Below are 22306 nucleotides of genomic sequence, written 5' to 3'. Positions count from 1 at the left end.
CGTTGCGGAGCACAGGCTCCGGACGCGCAGGCTCGGCGGCCATGGCTCACGGTCCCAGCCGCTCCGCGGCATGTGGGATCTTCCCGGACCGGGGCACGAACCCGCGTCCCCTGCATCGGCAGGCGGACTCTCAACCACTGCGCCACCAGGGAAGCCCCCAAATTCATCTTTTATGACCCTTCTTCCCTATCTTATCAGTGGAGAAATAAGGTAAGTTTGTAGGAACTTAGAAACTGAGGCTTGGAGAAGGTGAGTACTTCCAATCTTAAATTTTGTGATTTCTCATCAGAGAAATTGATTATTAATCATAGTGAGAGACCCACAGCAGGGTGAAGAAGGTGGGAGGACTTATTATTAAAAACCACAAAAGTTTTTTTTTTAAAATAAATTTATTTATTTATTTTCGGCTGTGTTGGGTCTTCATTTCTGTGCGAGGGCTTTCTCTAGTTGCGGCGAGCGTGGGCCACTCTTCATTGCGGTGCGCGGGCCTCTCACTATCGCGGCCTCTCTTGTTGCGGAGCACAGGCTCCAGACGTGCAGGCTCAGTAGTTGTGGCTCACGGGTCTAGTTGCTCCGCGGCATGTGGGATCCTCCCAGACCAGGGCTCGAACCCTTGTCCCCTGCATTGACAGGCAGATTCTCAACCACTGTGCCACCAGGGAAGCCCCCACAAAAGTTTTTAATAAGAGGGAAGCAAGGGTGTCAGAGTGGGTATGGATATGTGAATGGAAGCAAAGATCAGAGAGAGAGAGAGAGATTTGAGGATGCTAGGCTGCTGGTTTTGAAGATGGAGGATGGGGACCACTAGCCAAGGAGAGAAGTGGCCTCTAGAGAGTGGAAAAGGCAAGGAAATGGATTCTCTTCCAGAACATCCGGAGGGAAATCAGCCTGCCAACACCTTGATTTTAGGACTTTTGACCTCCAGAACTAAGATTGTGTAAGTTTGTGTTGTTTTAAGCCACTTGGTGGTAATTTATTACCACAGCAATATGAAACAAATACAACTTCTAACACACTACATAATTTACTCAATTATTATGTTTATTTAAAAATTGCTCTCCCCCCTGCTAGATGTACCTCTCCAGGGTAGGAAATTTTGTCTTTTTTTTTTTCCTCTAAAGTATCCCAAACAGCTAAAACGGGCCTGGCAAACAGTAGGTGCTCAGTAAATGTTAATAGATGGATAAATGGATACATGCAGAAAGCGAGAGAAAGGAAAGAGTCAAGGATTCTCCTGAGACTTACTGACTGGGAACCTCACGTTATGTTTACTCACAGAGGGAGTAGAGGAGCAGGTGCAGTTTGGAGAGAACTGAGAAAATGAAGATGGGTTTAGTTTTGGGTATATTAAGGTTTGAGGGGTTCTGTAGGATATATATACGGAAAAAATATATCTATATGGAAAATGTGAAGGGAAGTGGTTTTCTTTAGTTTTAGAAGGTAACGTGGCTTATGGCTGGGTCCATCGGCTGAACTTGTGTGCAGGTAAATAATTTGGTCTAAGCTATTTACCCCATAGCCCATTTGCTTTTTCCCTTTCCTTCTTTCTTTTCTTTCTTTCTTTTTCTCTTTCACCTGCTCTAGGAGAGAGGGGGTGGGTGCATCAGTAATTCTGGAGAGCCAGCTGGAATGTGGGTCAGGCTGCTACAGGCCCTGGGGCAGTTCAATTTCCAAATCCTGAAGCTGCAGGCTTCGGAGGCTTCGTGACACAAGAGTCACAATCAATTGCTCCCTCAGGCCCAATGTCACAACAGGCAGAGTCCTCAGAAGATGGAGAAGCAGGAGATCAGCTTCCCTCCCCAATCCTGAGGCAACTGATAACTAGTGACTCAAATGCTTCCCTGCCCTTTACTTTCTTCTTGGACCTCATTCAACAGGTATTGATTGCGTGCCTCTGGAACCCATCTCACTGCCCTGGACACTGGGAAATACGAAGAACTAAGTGACATACGATCTTGCCCTAGGAGGACTTACATCCTAGTCGGGAAGACAGATGTTCACAAAGCTAAATAAAAATAGAAGCAACTATACAGGGTGCCACGCACGGTACCGCCCAGCGGGCGAGGACAGCTTACTGTGGCTGAAGTATCTAGAAAGACTCAGTGGAGCAGGTGTCACGTGAGTGGGTCTTTAAGGGACTGGAGCGCATGGAAGGGGAGGAATAAAGGCTTTTCGGATTGAGAGCAAAGACTGGCAGGAGTGCCTTGACTCGTTCAGAGAGGCTTGCCTTACGTGCAGATGCAAGTTTGGAGTTTGGGGAATAAAGATCAGGCTCAGGAGTACACCACCTTTTGGGCATTTTAGTATCCCAGGCAACCACCCGGAAATAACCCCGCCCTCCACTTTTCAAAGCAACCCCAGCCTAGCGCGGCGCATGCGCCTCGCAGGGCTCTAGCGCTGTGTTATCATGGAGGCGCGGAGCTAGATCGTCAGCCACCTCGGAGGCTGACATTTTGGATCCTGGCGGAAAAGTTGGAAAGGCTGGCACCACTACCAAGTCAGGCTGCACCACCCAAGAAGATGAGAGCAAAAGAACTCCCGTGGAGCGACAAGATCAGGCGGCGGAGTGAATCCGTGATGCTTCCCTCGGAAAACAAGCTTGTAGAGAGTTGCCGACCGCCCTGCCCTCATCTGAGATGGTGACTGTGCGGGTGCTCTAGCCGTGCCTTTTCGATTCCCGGAGGGGGTGGTGCCGTCGTCACTGGCTTTGAGGTGGCTGCGGCGCAGGTCGCAGCGAGCTCTGGTTGCTCCAGAGCCCTTAGTAGCCTTTTGTACGAGGAGGGTGGGGGTCTCTGACCTCTTCCCTCCTGTGCCGGGTTTCTCGGTTCCTCCCCTACGCGGGCCTACCGCTCCCCCGTGCAGCCCCGCCGCGGGCCGGCTGTAACTGCGCCCCCGGGCCGGACGATGCCCAAGAAGCTGCTGCTGCTGCCCCCGCTCTCCGTGTCCTCCGCTTTCCGCGCCCCGCGAGCCTGCCCCGCCGCCCGCCCGGCCATGAACGCCGCCCGCACCGGCTACCGAGTCTTCTCGGCCAACTCCACGGCTGCCTGCACCGAGCTGGCCAAGCGCATCACCGAGTAAGGGGCGGGAGCCGGGGATGTCCCGAGGGGCCCCTCCCGGGAGACGGTCCTTGTTGCTCTTCGCCTCCACGTACCCCGACCCGGGCGAGGGGTAATTTGACCCCATCGTCCTGCCCCTGGGGGAGGGAGTCGCAGAATCCTGCCGTTTCAGGTCTGGACAAAGCCTTGGAGGTGACAGAGGATCCCCCCCCCCCCCACCCCCAGTTCTGCAGCTGAAAAGCGTTCGTCTGACTCTTGCTGGCTTCTCCCCACCTCCGGGTCCTTGGACCGCTCGCCCTGCTTTCGGCTCCCCACTCCCACCTCCCAGGCGGTGGTGAGGATTCTGTAATCGCTGGATTAGCGCGCCTTGGAGAGAGGGGTTCTGGGTTTGGCTCCCTTTCCCACGGTTGGGTTTGACCTCTGAAGCTGGTCATTGCCATTCCCAAGTCTCCCCGAGGAGACGGAGGCCCGCACGTAGTTAGAACACTGGGGATGGACGGGGCGGATGCAGTAGGTGGGGGCGGCCGGAGGGCCTTGCAGGTGGAAGACCCGCGAGGCTCAAGGTGCACCGACAGAAGTAGAGGTGTAGGGGAGGGCAGGGAGAACAGGGCGACCCTAGGGGAGCAGGTTTGTCGGAGTTGGTGATAGAAACCGTGGTCTAACCGTATTCTGTAAGTCAGTTAGGTTAGATCAGTCTAAGTCTTTGCCTTTCCTTGTCTTTTTCACCTAAGGAAGCCTCTGGCCTCAAGTGGCCTTTGGGGTCTGAAGGCCTTGTCAGCCTTGCCCTGGGCAAGAGACTTGATTTTCCTGAACTTCATTGGTAAAATGGGGATAATTCCGTCTGTTGGACCCAGAACATTGTGAGCACGAACAAAATAATGTAGATCAAGCATCTAGCAGAGCAGAGGCTCATAGTAGCCCTCTGAATAATACATGTTTACTAAATGGCCTCTTTTCTAGTTGGCTCTTGTGAAGAATCCCAGAACCCTAGTGTAAAGGAAGAGCCTTTTGAGCCCTTTGCAAATAGACTTGTTATAAAATAAATAAGCTTGTCTTTTAACTTTTAAAGTCATTTTCACATTTTAAGCGACTTACATTAGAGTTCTGTGGGTTTTTCAGAGTTGATAATTAATGGCATGAAGATATTTTAAAATTCTAGATGAAAATGTAGAAGAAAGGGGAAACTTTAGTCATATTTTCTCAGTAATGCCTATGTTATTTTCAGTTAGAGTTTTGAATGAGATTAGAAGAGTGTAAAAAAAAAAAACCAAACAGTCCTTTTGCAATCTACTACCTAGTTTCTATTTCTAACCTCTGATTATTTGTCTTTCTTTTTGAGGCCAACTAAAATACTAATTTTAAATATAAAGCTTGTGTTTGTTTATCTTGGGTCATATTTACCACAGTGACCTTGGTAAGAGAAAGCAGAGGGAGGAGGGCAGATTTAAATAGTCAATGGTTTTGCTTTTTTTTTTTTTTCTCCTTTTTTTTTTTGCGGTACGCGGGCCTCTCACTGTTGTGGCCTCTCCCGCCGCGGAGCACAGGCGCAGGCTTAGGGGCCCAGCCGCTCTGCGGCATGTGGGATCCTCCCGGACCGGGGCTCGAACCCGTGTCCCCTGCATTGGCAGGCGGACTCCCAACCACTGTGCCACCAGGGAAGCCCCGGTTTTGCTTTTTTGTTTTTATATTTGGTTCTTGAAAAGTTTGTTCCAGAAAAGTTTTAAGTTTTAACCACTTTTTTTTTTTTTTTTTTGCGGTACGTGGGCCTCTCTCACTGTTGTGGCCTCTCCCGCCGCGGAGCACAGGCGCCGCACGCTCAGGCTCAGCAGCCATTGCCCACGGGCCCAGCTGCTCCGCGGCATATGGGATACCCCTGGACCGGGGCACGAACCCGTGTCCCCTGCATCGGCAGGCGGACTCTCAACCACTGTGCCACCAGGGAAGCCCCAAGTTTTAACCACTTTTAAGTGTGCAGTTCACTGACATTAAGTACATTCACAGTGTTGTGTGATTATCACCACTATTCATTTCCAGATCTTTTAATCGTTTCAGACAGAAACTCCGTACCCTTTAAGCACTAACTCTCCATTCCCCCTCTACTCCCAGACCCTGGTGACCTCTGTTCTGCTTTGTGTGACTGTGAATGTGCCTGTTCTAGGTACTTCCTATAAATGGAATCATGCAGTATTTTTGTGTCTGTATTTTTGTTGTATTTTTGTGTCTGACTCATTTTACCTAGAATCATTTTTTCAGGGTTCATCCGTATTGCAGCGTGTACCAGAATTTCATTCCTTTTTAAGGCTGAATAATATTCTGTTGTACACTTGGTTGGAGTGTTTTTAAACAGATTCCACCCTTATATCATTTCACTCATAAAAATGGTAATGCTAACTGATAACTGAAAACAAACAAAAACCTACCATTAATTCCTTAATATCTGCTATCTAGTCCTTGTTCATATTTCCTAGGTTGTCCCCAAAATGGGCTTTGACACTTGGTTTGTTCTAATCAGGATCCAGACACGATTCACACTGCATTTGGTTAATGGCACTGAAGTCTGCAACGCTTTTGACAATTGAGGCATTTACCTTGGGCTTGTGTGTTTTGGAATTATTGCTAGTAACCACATATTTGTTGGGTATTGATGTTCCAAGACAATTATTATTCAAAAAAACAATGGAACTAGACACTAAACTTTGATTGTGGGCTCTTCCCAGTAAAGCAGTGTGTTACAGATTGGTGAGCACTGGAAGCTGCTTGTGGAATGACAGCAGGTTTTAGTTCTTAATGAATTAAACTTTCTAAATTTTTTTTTTTTTTTTGTAAAAGAATGCTGGTGTAGTTATTGTAGTCTTTTTGTTAAACACATGCCTGTGAACTGGAGTTTTTTAAAAAGAGCGTTCTTAATTGCCTCCCCCTCCCCCTCCTTTAGGCGTCTTGGTGCTGAATTGGGGAAGTCTGTGGTTTATCAAGAGACCAATGGAGGTAAGTTAAACTTATTTGTTAAACATCCTTTGTTCTCTAAACTCTGTTTAATCGGCTGGCATGTTTTTAAAAGGCGAATGTTAATCATGTGTAACACAGAAATGCGTTTTTTCTTTTTCTTTTTTTTTTTTCCGGTACGCGGGCCTCTCACTGCTGTGGCCTCTCCCGCTGTGGGGCGCAGGCTCCGGACGCGCAGGCTCAGCGGCCATGGCTCACGGGCCCAGCCGCTCCGCGGCATGTGGGATCTTCCCAGACCGGGACACGAACCCGCATCCCCTGCATCGGCAGGCGGACCCTCAACCACTGAGCCACCAGGGAAGCCCCACGTTTCTGTTTTAACAGTTGGGACAGAGGGCATTCTGTTCGTCCCTCTAAATCTTGACTTCTTTGCTCTTCCTTAAAAGTCTCCTTTCCTCCTGTTCCAAGATAATGCAAATATCCTGTCGTTTTAGAACGAGAAAAAGGAGCGATGTAGAGAGTAAGTTTTTTCTTCCATATTGTGCTGTATTTGATAAGTACTTTTTACATTTATCTGTTTCATTAGGCCATCAAATGGCATTAAGTGCAATCAGTACTAGATAGTAATGACTTATTTAAAAGACTTCCTTGAGTTAGTTTTATCTCTCATTTTTTTCTCTCAAGTCTTGTTGACCCTCACCCTGGGTTGGTCATCCGTTTTTGCCGCCGCCTGGGTTTCTGGGGAGAGCTGGAACATTAAATGATATTGCTTGAAGGCACTTGTTTCTAGCCAGTGTCCCAGGAATGCAGCAGCATCATAACCCTGCCCCAACCCCGTGGGTTCCAGAGTATAAAGTCATCACTCATTGTGAAGACAAGTTCGTATAAAAACAATTTGGAATTATTTTTGCAAAGTTGAAGGCCTTGGATTCATGTTTTTGTACTTGCTTTTCTCTTTCCAGGGTATAACTGTCCATGGTGTCACTAGCTTAACAGGAGAGATAGTTAACACAAAATTGATGTTTGGGGAGCTAATATATAATACAGCAAACTATTGGAAGAGGGAAAGATAGTTTAATGGGTAGTAATGGAAAGCACATGTTCCCGGGGTGTGTATAAGTTACACGTGTGTTATAATTAACCCCCAGAAGCCCTTCATCCAGCTTCCACACTCACAACTTTTAACTTGGTGACTTGAGAAATTTTCCTGCCAGGACGAGTCAGGAGATGCCGGTATTTAAACACCTGAAGATGAGTGCAGATAGGTGAGATGGCCTATTTAACAGTAATGAATTTCCTTCATTGTGATGGCATTTGGGTTTCTCATAAATGAAGCACTGGAGGAAAAGAGGGTGGTTTAGGGAAGACCTTTCTCTCCATCCTCCCATCCCTGTTCCAGGCCTCCTAGCTGTCTCTCATGCTGTCAAAGTACCTTCTTAACGGGTCTTCTTACCTCCATTTTCAGCCTCTCTAGTCTGTTCTACTCATTTCCATCAGGATATTTCCAAAATGCACACATTTTTACTTACTACCATTTAAAATTGTATAGGCCATGGTCTAGTCTCCTTAGCAATCACGTGGGGGCCCTTTGGGTTCCGAGTTCTGCCCATCTCACCTGCTTCGTCCTTCATCACGTCCGTCAGCACGTCTTGTGCGCTCTGATTCAAGAATCCATCTGAAGCCTGCCTGCCTCTCACTACCTCCACTGCAGCTGCTCTGGTCCAGCCTGCCGTCTGTCGCTTGCCTGGACTGCTTCAGAAGCAACTGGAGTGGCTCCCCCCAAGCAGCCCTTCTTGCTTTGCCACCGTTGTCCTCACACAGTAGCCAGTGATCACACGAGTCCTCCAGTGGCTCTGCTGTCACCCCTTGGAATAAAATCCAGACTCCTGTGTGGTGTGGTCCTGGTCAGCTCCCTGACCTCCTCTCTGTCTCTTTCTGCTCTCTCGCTGTGTTTCCGAGCGCACAGTGGCAGCCCCACACCTTTGCATGTTCTGTGCTCCTTTTCTCACTATGTTCCGGTCTGCAGCGAGGCCATCGTTCCCAGGCCTCTTTCTCTTTTATCATGGCTGGTCTTTCTCCTGCACATTGGCCTGGAGGGTTTGCCAGCCTTTGGCATTGCACTGTCTCTCCTGAGTCAGTCTTTGTCCCCTTGGTCCAGGTCCCCCACTTTGGGACTCCAGCTCAGGGCCTGGAACAGAGGAGGCATCGGCCTTTGTTGAAAGAATAATCAGGATATTAACTTTTGGCCTCTTTATTTGCTGCATACTTTTCCCTAAGCATCTTGTGTTCATTTAGTGACGGATGTTCTTTTCTGGACCCTGAGATTTTACGTACACTTGTTTGTGGCTTTTGCCTTCTAGCCTATTTTTGGCCTGTTCTCCCCTTAGCTTGACTGTTTTTTACGTAAGTACATGCCATTCCGAGATCTCTTAAGAATTTATTTTGGTGCGCTAAGCAAAGCATTGGTTTAGACTCACCTTTACTCCCTCCAATTGCTGCCTAATTACTGCACCACGAACAGCTTTTCTTCAAACTGCAGAACATTTTTATTTTTCAGAAACAAGAGTTGAAATAAAAGAATCTGTTCGTGGCCAAGATATTTTCATTATACAGACAATACCCAGGTAAGAGTCAGCACTACTTTCTTTATCTCTCTTCCTCTAAAAATCTTAGTGATGTAACTTGTCTTTTCATATGAACAGCAGTTCCATTTTCTTTAAATTGTAAATGCGTTTGCACATTAAATGCTTTCCAAAATACTATATATATGTGTACACATATATATGTGTGGGTCTGTGTGTGTGTGTGTGTGTGTCTCTCTCTATATATATACATACATGTATATATATAGTCTTTTGGAATTCCTGCCATGCTTGTCACACTATACTTAACTGTTATTGTTTATTTATTTATTTATTGGCTGTGTTGGGTCTTCGTTGCTGCATGCGGGTTTTCTGTAGTTGTGGCGAGCAGGGACTACTTTGTTGCGGTGTGCGGGCTTCTCGTTGTGGTGGTTTCTCTTGTGGAGCACGGGCTCTAGGTGCGTGGGCTTCAGTAGTTGTGGCACGTGGGCTCAGTAGTTGTGGCTCATGGGCTCTAGAGCGCAGGCTCAGTAGTTGTGGCGCACGGGCTTAGTTGCTCCACGGCATGTGGGATCTTCCTGGACCAGGGCTCGAATCCGTGTCCCCTGCAATGGCAGGCAGATTCTTAACCACTGCGCCACCAGGGAAACCCCTGTTATTGTTTACTTGATCATCTTCTCCAAGCTTTAAACTCCTCAAGGACAAAAATATTCTGCCTCCATTTGCAGGAACCTAGGCCAGTGTCTGTCTGCTCAGCTCTCCTGGAAAGCCTTTGTTGTTGTTAAATGGTGGGTTTTATTTTGCACAGTGACCCGTCTATCACAGATACCATCTACCACTCCTTCCCTCAGTGTGGGAGGACTGGCCCTGGGGGAATCCTGGCATACCTGAGCATGAACTTCCCTGTGGGGTTATCTCCTCTCAGCTCCTCACTGGGAATGGGGTCGATAGATCACGAGTGTCTTTGAAAAATCCAGATCTTCGTGTCTTGATCGGTTTAGGTTTAGATTCCTGAGACCGTGTTAGTAATAAACACAGCAGTGGCTGCCAGCAGGGTGCGGACGCTTTACACGTATCATTTTTAATCCTTATGTGTCAGTCCTACATGGCAGCTCTTGTTGGCCTCTGTGATACTGTGATTTATGATAAGACATATGTATCTGGTCTTCCTTTCCTGGCACAGAGCTCCTAAAACGCTTGGAATATCCTAAGTGATAAGAGCAGTAAAGGTATCTTTCGTTATTCAGAACAAGCTCCTTTCAGTTACACCTGAGTTACGTGAGTGAGGTGATTTTTGGAAAGCCCCTGGGTAAACACAGGATAGGGGCTGGTTGCCAGGGTAACCAACCTAGTGATTAGAGGGTTGGTACTTTCAGCCCAGCCCCCCGACCTCCGGGGAGGGGAGAGGGGCTGGAAGTTGAATCAGTCACCAGTGGCCAATGATTTGATCAGTTGTGCCTGTATAATGAAGCCTTCATAAAAAACTGAAAGTTTTTTTGAATTCAAACTGGGTTCGGAGAGCTTCTGGGTTGGTGAAGACGTGGAGGTGCTAGGGGGTGGTACACCCAGAAAGGGCGTGGAAGCTCTGCACCCCTTGCCCTATACCTCGCCCTGTGCACCTCCCCCATCTGGCTGTTCCTGAGTTACATCCTTGATAGTAACCTGGTAATCTAGTGAGAAAACTTTTTCTGAGTTTTATTTATTTATTTATTGGCTATGCCACGAGGTATGCGGGATCTTAGTTCCCCAACTGGGGATAGAATCTGTGCCCTCTGCAGTGGAAGCATGGAGTCTTAACCACTGGACCACCAGGGAAGTCCCTGAGGTTTTTTTTGCCTTTTTCTTTTTTTTACTTTGCTCTAGCAAGTTAATCGGAGCTGAGGAGGGGGTCGTGGGAACCTCTGATTTATAGCGGGTTGGTCAGAAGCACGGGTGACAGCCTGGGCTTGCCCATGTCTGAAGTGAGGAAGGGGGCAGTCTTACTGGGCCCTTAACCTGTGGGATCGGATGCTTCGTCCAGGCAGAGAGTGTCAGAATTGAGTTGAATTGTAGGATACCCAGCTGGTGTCCCGAGATTCCGAGAATTACGTACGTGTGGGAAAATCCCCACACATTTGGTGACCAGAAGTATTCAGTGTTGTACAGAGAAGGGAAAAACTGTTCTTCCTTACAGCCCCCTATGAAGGGATTGAGGAAACTGGGTCTGAAGGAAACTGAGGACCATGGGGTCATGGAGTGAGTCACCTAAACCCGGGTATAACAGAGTTCCCTGTACCCTGGTAGATAGTAAGTATTTTAATACTTTTTTCTGATCACGAAGAATCACGTTCATCTCTGCAAACACAGGCAGTATAGAAATGTGTATCAGAAAATAAAAATTCCCCAGCCCTCTGAGAGAACTAGATACCTGTTTGTTCCTCTTTATTTGATAATGTGCATACGAGTTTAGGTTCCATAATTCAGGTGATCCTCAAAACCAAAATAAAAGTAATTTTAATTTATCTGCATGGTTCAAGTTTCAAAAGGGTGTATGACGAGCCCTGCCTCTGCCATCAGCTACCCTGCTTCCCTCCCTGGATACGGCAAGTGTTATCAGGTTCTTAAGCATTCTTTTCAGAGACTGTGTGCCCAAGCAGTTGCTTATATGTTTTTCTTAATTTTTACATAGAAGGAGTCTAATAGGGAATTCCCTGGCGGCCCAGTGATTAGGACTCTGTGCCTCCACTGCAGGGTTCTGTCCCCGGTCAGGGAACTGAGATCCCACAGGCCTAGTGGTGCTGCCAAAAAAAACAAAAAAGGAACCTAGAAAAATAGTACAGATGAACCGGTTTGCAGGGCAGAAACGGAGACACAGATGTAGAGAACAAACGGATGGACACCAAGGGGGGGGAAGTGGCGGGCGGGGGGGTGGGTGGGATGACTTGGGAGATTGGGATTGACACGTATACACTAATATGTATAAAATGGATACCTAATAAGAACCTACTGTATAAAAAAAAATTCAAACAAAAATAAAAGAAAGCATGTAAGATACCTCTAAATTGATAAGTTAGCAATGATTCTAATATCTACCTAAAGTTTACTCAGAAATTATTCCTCTTCCCAGAAGAAAAAGACAGTTATAAAATAACCATACCTGTAGCCACATCAATTATGTTAACAGTTTTTAAATATGAAATTTGTAGATTTGACTACATCATAATCACTGAAAAGATATAATTATTTTTAAATATTTCACTGAGTCAAAAATTCTTCCTACATTGAGGTCTTCTTTGCCTAGATGTACTTAATTCTGAAATGCTTCATCCACTTGAAAATATTTTCTTTTAGATCAGTCAATACACTTAACATGCAGTAAAAAAAAAAAAATCTAATACACTTTGCTGAACTTTTAAAAATAAAGCATTGTACTGTATCAATACAGGAAGAGCTACCTTATCTTTAAAAGATTCTAATTTTGAAATAATCACAAACTTCCAGAAAACTAGCCTGTGCTGTGCAGCCGCCTTAGACAGAGTTGCCAGCCTGGTGCCTCCCCACCCGAAACACTTCAGCGTGTAGTTCCTACAAACAAGGGCTTTCTCTTATACAACCACAGTGCCACCGTCAGAATCAGGATACTGAGACCTCTGTGTTGTCACCACCTAAGCCTCAGACCCCATCCCCGTGTCATCTGCTGCCCCCCAGGCCTCATCCTGGCACAAGGAGCCAGTTGAGGCTCAGGTAGCACTTAGTTGTCTGTGTCGTGTCTTCTGGACAGTCTGGAACCATCCCTCGGTCTTTCCTTGACTTTCAAAACTTTGTCACCTAGGCCAGTTTATTTTGTCGAATGACCCTCAGTTTAGGTTTGCCGTATTTCATTATGGTGGGATTCAGTGGAACTGTGTTCCCATCTTGTCTTCTGCGGCGTCATACTGTGTTCTGTGGACACACCGAAGCTTGTTCAGCCTGTCGCATATGCTGTGTCTCTAGTCTTGTGCTTGCCAACTGCGGAACATCCTGTATGTGCGTCACGTTGCCCGTGTTTGGGGTGTGTCTGTACGATGATTCCAAGAAATGCGATGGCTGGGTGTGAGGATCCATGCATTTTGTAGTATTGATAGATGTGGCTGCATCGATAGACACTTGAAATATTTGTGGTATCGATAGATAATTGCATATTGCCCTCCATGGAGGATCTACTAATTTATGTGTCCTCCAGCAATTTTGGTTTTGTACTGTGTGTCTCCTGGTGACGGGAATCTTTTCGCCCCATGCTTTTGTTTGACACTGCGCCTTAGGAATGAGGGGAAAGCCTGCGGGGCTTGTGTAGCCCTGGAACATGTGTAGTCAGAGAGCTTTGACACTCCCCCTGGCTGCTGCCTGGCCTTCTGTGCTTATCCTGGCTTTTGTTGGTGGTGAACAGTAAGGTTGCATTGTCACCACTTTTTTTTTTTTTTAACCTCTGAATTCTTAAGTTCCTTAGGGTATAGGACAGAGCTGCAGGTGACCCTAGATCCTTGGCTTGGCCTCTTTAGACTACTGAGAGCCTTTTACTAGTTTATCGAGGGAGAGAGAACAGAACCTCGACCTTTGTAGCCATAGACGGGCCACCTTTGTCACTCATCCTCCAGGAAATACGGGGGTCTGAGTCCAGAGGCAGTGGTGGTCAGTGAAGTCTCTTTACTCTACCCTAACTGAATTTATGGCAGCAAAAGAATGTGTGTCCCGTCAGGAATTGTTTATCTTTAAGGAATCTTAGCCTTAATTCACAGGTCTGCACCTCAGCCTGGAATTTGAGCTGACTTTGAACTCATCTCTAGGACAAGAGTTAAGTTGGTCGTGGTCAGTTGTGTGCCAGCATATGAGTAGCTGTGCTCTTGGTAGCTTTATTTTGTTCCGTGTAATCAGGGATCATCCCTGAGTTGGGGGAGGAACTAAGAGGTTATGACCTTGTCACGTCAGGGACCCCATTGTGTCAGATAGTCCTGGATGCCGTTAGTGACCGAGGACTTGATGAGCTGCCTTCCTGCTGTGTGTAGACAGCTGACGGCCAGCTGTTGGAGAGCCAGGGCGTTGACCAGTCTTCATTTTCATGATGAGCTGGGATGGTCGAGGCTTTGATGCCTTTGTGAAAGTATAATCTTTTCCAATCAATTTCTTAATCATAGGATTGACTTAGCAAGACCGAATTATAAATTTTTTTTTATATTGGAGGGTAGTTGATTTACAATGTTGTGTTAGTTTTTGCTGTGTAGCAAAGTGAGTCAGTTTTACATACACATATATCCACTTTTTTTTAGATTCTGTTCCCATATCGAGTATTGAGTAGGTCCCTGTGCTATTCAGTAGGTTCTTAATTATCTATTCTATACGTAGTGGTGTGTATATGTCAAGGACCAAGTGTTTTCATAGTACATCTCCGAGGCTATCGAGTATTCTAACTCCTTTACTTTCATTATGAATTCAGGAAGTAGGGGAGAGATACAATAATAATAGTAATAGCAGACTTTGCCGTGGCTGGTGTGTGAAGTTGGTGACGTGTGTGAGGCTGAAGGGCTTCAGGTGGATCAGCCCCTCCACCAGTCACCACCCTCGGAGGCAGGTGTCATCATCACCCCCTTTTATGTCCTCTAACCACAGATTTCCACACCCGGGTATCCTTGTGCACTTGTTAATGCACGTGGGGTAGAGGGACAGCTATATCCATCATTTCCTTTCTGTTACAATACACCTCCCTCCCTACTTTTAGTTCAGACCTCTTTAACACGTCATAAACAGTATCAGTCCACAGTCTATTGGCACGGCAAAATAACGCTCGCTATTTTTTTTTTTTTTTTTTAACGCTCACTATTAACAGCCCTGTCCTGGGATCTTGAGACAGCTTGTGGTTAGACTTCTTTGTGACAAGAAGTTGTGCTCTATCTAATTCTTGGTTTCCATATCTCATGGTAACCAAGAATGCAGTAGAAATATTTAGTACATGCAGTTTAGAGTCATCCTGGGGCAGTAATACATACGGAACTTTACACTGTGCAGGTGTTTTCCAGGGAAAGGACAAATTAACGTGGAAAAATGAGTTGGTTGATGGCTAATTGGGAAACGTTTGTAGTTTTTTTTTTCCCACTTGTGCTTAGGATACTCAAAAATTTGAACAAAGGAAGCGGTAGGGAGCAGTCCATGGAGCTGCAGCAGAGAAAGTGAATCTTCTGGAATAACCTTGACAGCAATTTTACACACTTACCATATGGAAAGGTTTCCTTTTGAAGGAGCAGCACAGATATACATCGTGCTTTAGGAAACCAGAACCCTGTCCTGAAGATGGTGCAATTCCCTTGTGTGTACTTGTTTTGAGATTATTGAGAAGCCATAATTGTCTTCCTTGTGAAACCTCAGATTGGGACTTGAACCCACGTGCCGGGACTCGAACCCGGCCCAAACCCATGGTCTTCCAACTGAGATCACACACCTGGTTTCAGGACTTAATGAAGTTCAGGTTCTTTTTATAAAAAAATATTGATTGATTGATTGCTGTGTTGGGTCTTTTGTTTCTGTGCGAGGGCTTTCTCTAGTTGCGGCAAGTGGGGGCCACTCTTCATCGTGGTGCACGGGCCTCTCACTATTGCGGCCTCTCTTGTTGCGGAGCACAGGCTCCAGACGCGCAGGCTCAGTAATTGTGGCTCACGGACCCAGTTGCTCTGCAGCATGTGGGATCTTTCCAGACTAGGGCTTGAACCCGTGTCCCCTGCACTGGCAGGCAGGCTCTCAACGACTGCGCCACCAGGGAAGCCCCCGAAGTTCAGGTTCTTGATGTCTCATCACAGAAAGAATTCAGTGAGAGACAAAGTGATAGGTAAGAAGTGGATTTATTTAGAGAGAATCACACTCCATAGACAGTGTGGATCATCTCAGAAGGTGAGAAAGGCACCAGGGTGTGGGGTTGTCGGTTTTTATGGGGGTGGGTCATTTCATAGGCTAATGAGTGGGAGGAGTATCCCAGCTGTTTCAGGAAGGGGCGGGGATTTCCAGGAAGTGGGCCACCGCCCACTTTTTGATCTTTGTGGTGGGTCTTGGAACTGTCCTGGCGCCTGTGGGTGTGTCATTTAGCGTGCTGACGTGTTACAGTGAGCGTATACTGAGGCTCAAGGTCTAGTGGAAGCCGACTTGTCCTCCATCTTGGACCCATTTGGTTCTAATCAGTTTCTGTCATATCCTCAGGCTATGTCATGCTTTTAACAGTTGTGCCCTGCCCCCTTCCCTCCTGTTTCACCTGTGGTTCAGTTTGGTGGTATCAAAGCAAAAACATCCTCACCTTGTGGTTCCTGTATCTCTTAGGATGATGGGGATTGGAGAGGAAAAATTTGGAGAAAGGACAAAGAGAAGTCTGTGTGTGTATCCCATAAAAAGGGTTATTGGGTTTGTCACAATAAACTATTTTATTGCCGACTACAGAATATTTTAGTGACAACTAAATTTAGTTAATTTAGCGGGGAATTTAGTTTTTTAGTACTCTCTGCTATAAATGGTAAAATAGATTGTCAGTTGAAGCGAAACACACAACCTAAAAGTTGCAGGTTAAGTTTTATTTGGGGACCTTACTGAGGACTGTAGCCCGGAGCCAGCCACTCAGATGGCTCTGAGAAACTGCTCCAAAGAGGTAATAAGGGAGGAGCCAGGATGTATATGAGGTTTTTGCTGGAAAAAGACCATGTAGTGGAACATCACAAGATTACTGCTGATCACAGAGAACAGACATCTCAAGTTAATGATTTTAGTGCTTTTCTGTACTTGGGAAGATGCAAGGGTCTGGGGTCACTGAAATTATTCCTTAGATATGCATCTTTCTATCTAGGGCAGGTATCCAAAGCACACAGTGCTCCTTATTTTCCTCCATCCTGAATTCCCCTCGGCGCTTGCCTTCAGTGGGCGACTGCAGTGGCAAGTGGCTTGATCCTGGTGGAACTGGGATGGCAGGCAGCATCCTTTGTTTACTGGAATGGCAGGGAACATCCCTGTGCACAAGGGGAAGGAATGTATCTTACAGATTTTTCTATTGAGGAGGAGAGGATGTTACCTAAAGTAATAAGGCTGATTTTAGACAAACAGAACGAAGCTTAGACATTGAAATGAGTTCGGTCGCCTTTAGAGCCGATGTCCTGAGATATAATATAGACCTTTTTCTGGTGCTGCCGTTGTTCAGAATTTCTTTGGAATTCACCTTCTGGATGTATCTCAGGAAGGGCCGGATGCAAGCGATGTGTAGGGCAAGGTATGCAGGAAGGGACACAGAGCATTCACGCCACTCTCCCCAATCTCTACGCCGGTCTCCAACCTGGAAGCTCTCTGAACCCCCCCTCCGTTTGGCTTTTTACCGAGGCTTCATTACATAGGTATGATTGATGATATCGTTGGCCTTAGGCGATTGTCTCAACCTCCAGAGGTCATGGGGATGGGACTGAAAGTTCAACCCCTCTAATCCCGTGGTTTGTCTCCCTGGCAACCAGTCCCCTCCTTTAGGTGCAGTCCAAAAGTCACCTCCTTAACATAACTAAAGACACCTTTATTCCTCTCGAGGCTTAGGAAATTCCAAAGGTTTTAGAAGGGGAGCTTGGTGCCCGAAATGGGAACCAAATACATATTTCTTATTAGATATCACAGGGTGGTACTCAAGGAGTTTCCAAATGTACTGAGCATTGGAACTAAGGATAATAGATATGAAGCTCACAAAGGGTTTTTTGAAGGACAATTTTCATGTTTTATGTTACAAGTTCTGGTATGATGATGTAACATAAGAAGAGGCATTAAAAGAACATTACAGGGCTTCCCTGGTGGCACAGTGGTTGAGAGTCTGCCTGCCGATGCAGGGGACACGGGTTCGTGCCCCGGTCTGGGAAGATCCCACATGCCGCGGAGCGGCTGAGCCTGCGCGTCCGGAGCCTGTGCTCCGCAACAGTGAGAGGCCCGCGTACCGCAAAAAAAAAAAAAAAAAAAAAGAAAACATTACAGCTTATTTGCTGCAGGGAATTCATTGTTGGAGGTGGGGACGGGGTAAATGACCTGTTCTCAGTACTTGCATCTGTGGTGTTGGTCTGTCTTTGCAATTTTAATTGATACGTATAGACCATGTCTGTTTCTTTAACTCTCGTTTTTGTCTATCGAAAATGAGAGAGCAGTCAGGGCTGAGTTTAATATAAGATGTGATAGTCTTAGGCCAGAGAAAAATAGTTGGTAAACAGTTAAGATTGTCCTACTTAGATACAAAGACTACAGGCACTAGCCAGGATGTACTTGGAACAGTCTTAGGGAACAGATAAACAAAGCAGAGGCTGCCAGCCAATTTCTCTTCGCCCTGCTAGCCCCCAGAATAACTGCTTGGTATCCAATTTGTCCAGTGTCCCTCAGTGAACGGGTAAAGCCGTTGTGACAAAGACCCTTTTGTTGCCTCCCTGACCAATAAGGGGTGGGGCGGGGGAGGCTTTCCTTAGCCTAGAGAATGTTGACTCCCTTGGCATAGGGCATTAGGAAGAGGAAAAAGTAAAAAATGAAAACCTCAGGAGAGAAATTAGTAATTAGCGGAAAGAAAGTTACTCTGAAATCAAGGCTCCTCCAAAACTGTTCCTCTTGTTACATTAATGTCTTACCATCTGGCCTTCCCTTGTGTGCTATCCAAACCTCGTGTTATGTGGTTGTCTTATTTATAAATGCTATCACAAAGCCAGCTGGAAACCCATGACCCAGATAGATCCTCTTCCAGGATCTGTTTAATTAACTTCAACAGTTATTGTTGGCATTGGGATCTGGTGTAAGAAACCACCAGGTCCAGTGGAGCTTTTATAATGCCACGCATTGCATCACACAAGTGGAAGGTTAAGAAAGCTCTAATTTTATTTCTAACGTTGACAAGCAGCCTGTATATGGAAGAGGCTTTTGCTACGGTGTATATGATGCCTGTTGTTTAGATACGGACTCCTGAGTTACCTATATTCTGTCCTCTTGAGTACTGTGCAGGCTTCCAGCTCAACCACCAGGGCCCACGAGGCATCAACGTAGATGATCCGTTGTGGGAAGGGAAGCTCTCCCCTCTGGAACGAAGGATAAGTGTTTGGGAAGGGGAACGTTCTTAGGTGAGTTAGCTGTGCTCCTTGGGACAGATGATTACAAGGGTGATCCCGGGGGCGTCTCTGGCCTTCCCCCAAAATGAGGTCAGCCTTGCTTATTACCCTGTTATCTCCCCACCTGACACACCTAACACAGTGCCTGGTGCCAGCTGCTCAATAAATATTTGTTGAATTGATGACCCAGGATGAAAACTGTTGATAAGTGCTGAAAATCGACCAAATATTATGAATTCCTAAGTACCTTGGAGGTGTTTGATAAGTGGTTTTTTTTAAAATTTATTTTATTTTTGGCTGTGTTGGGTTTTCGTCGCTGCGTGCGCGCTTTCTCTAGATACAGCAAGCGGGGGCTACTCTTCGTTGCGGTGTGCGGACTTCTCGTTGCAGTGGCTTCTCTTGTTGCAGAACACAGGCTCTAGGCTCGCGGACTCGGTAGCTGTGGCTCGCGGGCTCTAGAGCACAGGCTCAGTAGTTGTGGCGCACGGGGGCTGTTGTGGGCTTAGTTGCTCCGCGGCATGTGGGATCTTCCCGGACCAGGGCTCGAACCCGTGTCCCCTGCAATGGCAGGCGGATTCTTAACCACTGCACCACCAGGGAAGCCCTTGATAAGTGTTTTGTCCTGATTATACCAAAAGGTCGTGTGTCCTCTGACCTTTTGATGGCAGACTTGGGACATTATTAATTTGGGAGCACGAGGGAGAAGAATGTACCACTTTATTTCAGAGGAAGGAAATGGCAGCTGGAAAGCAACGTCACCTGTCAGCAGTGCAGAAGGCATGTCTAGGTTGACAATTGCATCTTGAAGTTGAGCCCAGAATCAACTCTGCCTACCCCGTGGGAGAAACAAACATAGAAACTTATGACAGAATCTTGAAATAGTTGTGAAAAATCCAAACTACAAAGGAGAGGTTGGAAGTTCCACCAGTTGAACGTGGGTGTGGAAAACACTGTCAGAGTGAAAGGATGTCCTTTGCGTCGCTCACTCCCGGGCCACAGGTGTAAACATAAACTGGAAGAGACTGGGGGAAGATGGCCTAACTGTCCTTCAAGCTAAAAAGCATTTCGTGATGAGTATTTCCACCACTTATTCAACAAGCATTCATTAAGTCTCTGCTATGTTGATGGCAGGCTTTCCATTTTGCTGCAGATCACATAATTCAGAAACTGTATAATCTGAAGAGCCTACTCCTCACTTGGGTGGGAACTAGGACGTGGGAAATGATCTTCTTTATCTGGTGAAGGCAAGGAAGATACACTCCTGATGCAAAAGAGAGGCTGTTTGAAGACACTTGGATAATCCAAAGAGGAGTGTGAGGAGGCTAGAGAGAGAGGGTAGAGCTTTGGAAGGTCATCCGGAAGGATTTCAAGGCCCTTAACTTTAAGGGCAGAGGCCACCTTATGCTTTTTTTTTTTTTTTCAGTAAATTTATTTATTTTATTTTTGGCTGTGTTGGGTCTTCATTGCTGCGCGCGGGCTTTCTCTAGTTGCGGTGAGTGGGGGCTACTCTTCATTGCAGTGCATGGGCTTCTCATTGCAGTGGCTTCTCTGTTGCAGAGCACGGATCTAGGCGCACGGGCTTCAGTAGTTGTGGCACTGAGACTCCATAGTTGTGGCTTGCGGGCTCTAGAGCACAGGCTCAGTAGTTGTGGTGCACAGGCTTAGTTGCTCCACGGCATGTGGTATCTTCGCGGACCAGGGCTCGAACCCGTGTCCCCTGCATAGGCAGGTGGATTCTTAACCACTGCACCACCAGGGAAGTCCCCACCTTTTGCTTGATCAGCCTTGGCAAAGGGTTAGCAGTCAGCATTCGTTAAAATTTGGAAATAGCCTTTCCTTTGAATACCTTTCAGATTCATATTTTTTTGTCTATCTGGGTAATCTTTGTTAGGAATCTATGTATCTCAAGGAAAGAAGGGTTGGGGGAGATATTTGGAAATTAAGTTCCAAAATCTCCCCACCCCTCACCCTTCTCCCCACTGCCAAAAGAAAAAAAAGAGACCAAATTCTTTATGGTTACAGCAGCTAAATATAAGGGCAGGTAGGTTTCCCTTGGTGTTCCCAGGAAGACGAGGTGCTAGCACTCTGGCCCGAGTTCAGATCCCGGGGATGGTGCCAGCAGGTGTGGGTTCACTCTGGTTGTCAGCAGTCACTGCCTGCTTCACCTGCCACTCCGGTGACAGTGTCACTGACAGAAGATCCAGGCACAGGTGAAAATGGATAACCTTGTGTGAACTTAAGTAACCTCACATGCAAACCGGGACTCAGACGGCTATAAAGAGGAGTTAATAAGCTTTCTCCTCTCTTCAGGAAGTGCCGTCGTAAGCTAGCGTGAGGATCCACGTCATGTCATTCTTGGCAGCCCAGGTCAGATTGCTGACGTTGAGATCTTTGCCAGGGGTTAATAAATGAGATTAATCCCAAAGTGCAAACCTCATATGTTTCAGAGACGTGAATACAGCCGTGATGGAGTTACTGATCATGGCTTATGCACTGAAGACCGCGTGTGCCAGGAATATTATCGGCGTCATCCCCTACTTCCCCTACAGCAAGCAGAGCAAGATGCGGAAGAGGGGCTCCATCGTATGCAAGCTCCTGGCGTCCATGCTGGCGAAAGCCGGTGAGTGTGGCCAGCGCCCCGGGACCCCGCGCGCGCCGGTGCTTGGGACCGTCCCCCGTGCCAGATTAGTCCATACCGCAGGTAGCTGGTTGGGGACCTGTTTTCTCTAAGTGTTGCTTCCTTTTGCATAGTTCTGCTTAGGGCTGTGTGAGCTTAGGTGTCAATTCTTTTTCTGTTCTCTTTGTCCTCCTTCAGAGTGACCTTGTCTGCTTCAGGGCTTACTTCTCTCATCCTGGACTTTTTCCTCATTCCACCTTCTTTTCCATTTCATCTTATCATCATCGAAACTTCAGATGGCGATCTTGGCATTCGGATGTGATCTTTTGAGTTTCAGGTCTAGATTTATTTAAGCCTTAGCTAAATTCTATTGATGTACATAATAGTAAAACTGGATTTTTCCTTTACTACTTCTTCAGCTTATATACTCTTTTTTTTCCCCCTCCCCGATTGTCTTTCTGTATAGCAGATCATTTTCATCGTGTGTTTGTGTAGTGGTGACGTACTTTATGGCCTCTAAATCAAATGTAATAGCGCTTTACAATTAATGGGATTTTATTTGCCTCATGTTTATTTAAAAACTCAAATATATATCTGAGTCCACATTTGAATTCCATTCTCTATAAAAATGTGTAATGTTTTTGGAAAGAACAAGTAATTCTTCGCTCTGGAAAATTTTCAGTGACCTTGGCCATTTGCCATGTTTTTGTATGTGTACCTTTTTTTTGCTTAGCACTGTTGATTATAAGAGTGTTTTCATTGTTTTTCTGTACTTGACCCATTCTCATCGGACATATACACGTTTCCAAACTCTTATCATTGTGTCTGTGGATTTCTTTCCTTCTAGTATATATATTACTTGGCTTTTGCTTTCCTATTCCTTCTGCTGTAATCCACAGTCCTTTAACATTTCTTCCTAGATTCTTTAATCAAGGCCTATTTTTGCTCCAGTATTTAATTCCATGTTTAAATATATATATATATATATTTTTTTTTTTTTTTTTTTTTTTTGGGGAC

General features: G+C 46.2%; 1 protein-coding gene across 3 annotated transcripts in view; it reads left to right on the top strand.

Annotated features, from left to right (window-relative positions):
- Positions 1-2397: 2397 nt before the first annotated feature.
- Positions 2398-22306, top strand: part of PRPSAP1 (phosphoribosyl pyrophosphate synthetase associated protein 1) — a 31385-nt gene continuing 11476 nt past the window's right edge. Inside the window, exons 1-5 of one of the 3 annotated variants that reach the window (XM_024760743.1) lie at positions 2505-2639; positions 2863-3074; positions 5989-6041; positions 8557-8623; positions 21120-21292. In XM_024760743.1, coding sequence (XP_024616511.1) covers positions 2637-2639; positions 2863-3074; positions 5989-6041; positions 8557-8623; positions 21120-21292 — 508 coding nt within the window. In that variant the 5' untranslated portion in view covers positions 2505-2636. Of the gene's footprint in view, positions 3075-5988; positions 6042-8556; positions 8624-21119; positions 21293-22306 lie in introns of all 3 variants that reach the window. The other 2 variants (XM_024760745.1, XM_024760744.1) reach the window with 2 other exon arrangements.

The sequence above is a fragment of the Neophocaena asiaeorientalis genome, unplaced genomic scaffold (assembly GCF_003031525.2).
Source record: "Neophocaena asiaeorientalis asiaeorientalis breed wild unplaced genomic scaffold, Neophocaena_asiaeorientalis_V1.1 scaffold30, whole genome shotgun sequence".
Lineage (NCBI taxonomy): Eukaryota > Metazoa > Chordata > Mammalia > Artiodactyla > Phocoenidae > Neophocaena > Neophocaena asiaeorientalis.
Note: the sequence above shows the minus strand (reverse complement) of the source record. Positions and strands in the feature narration are given on the sequence as shown.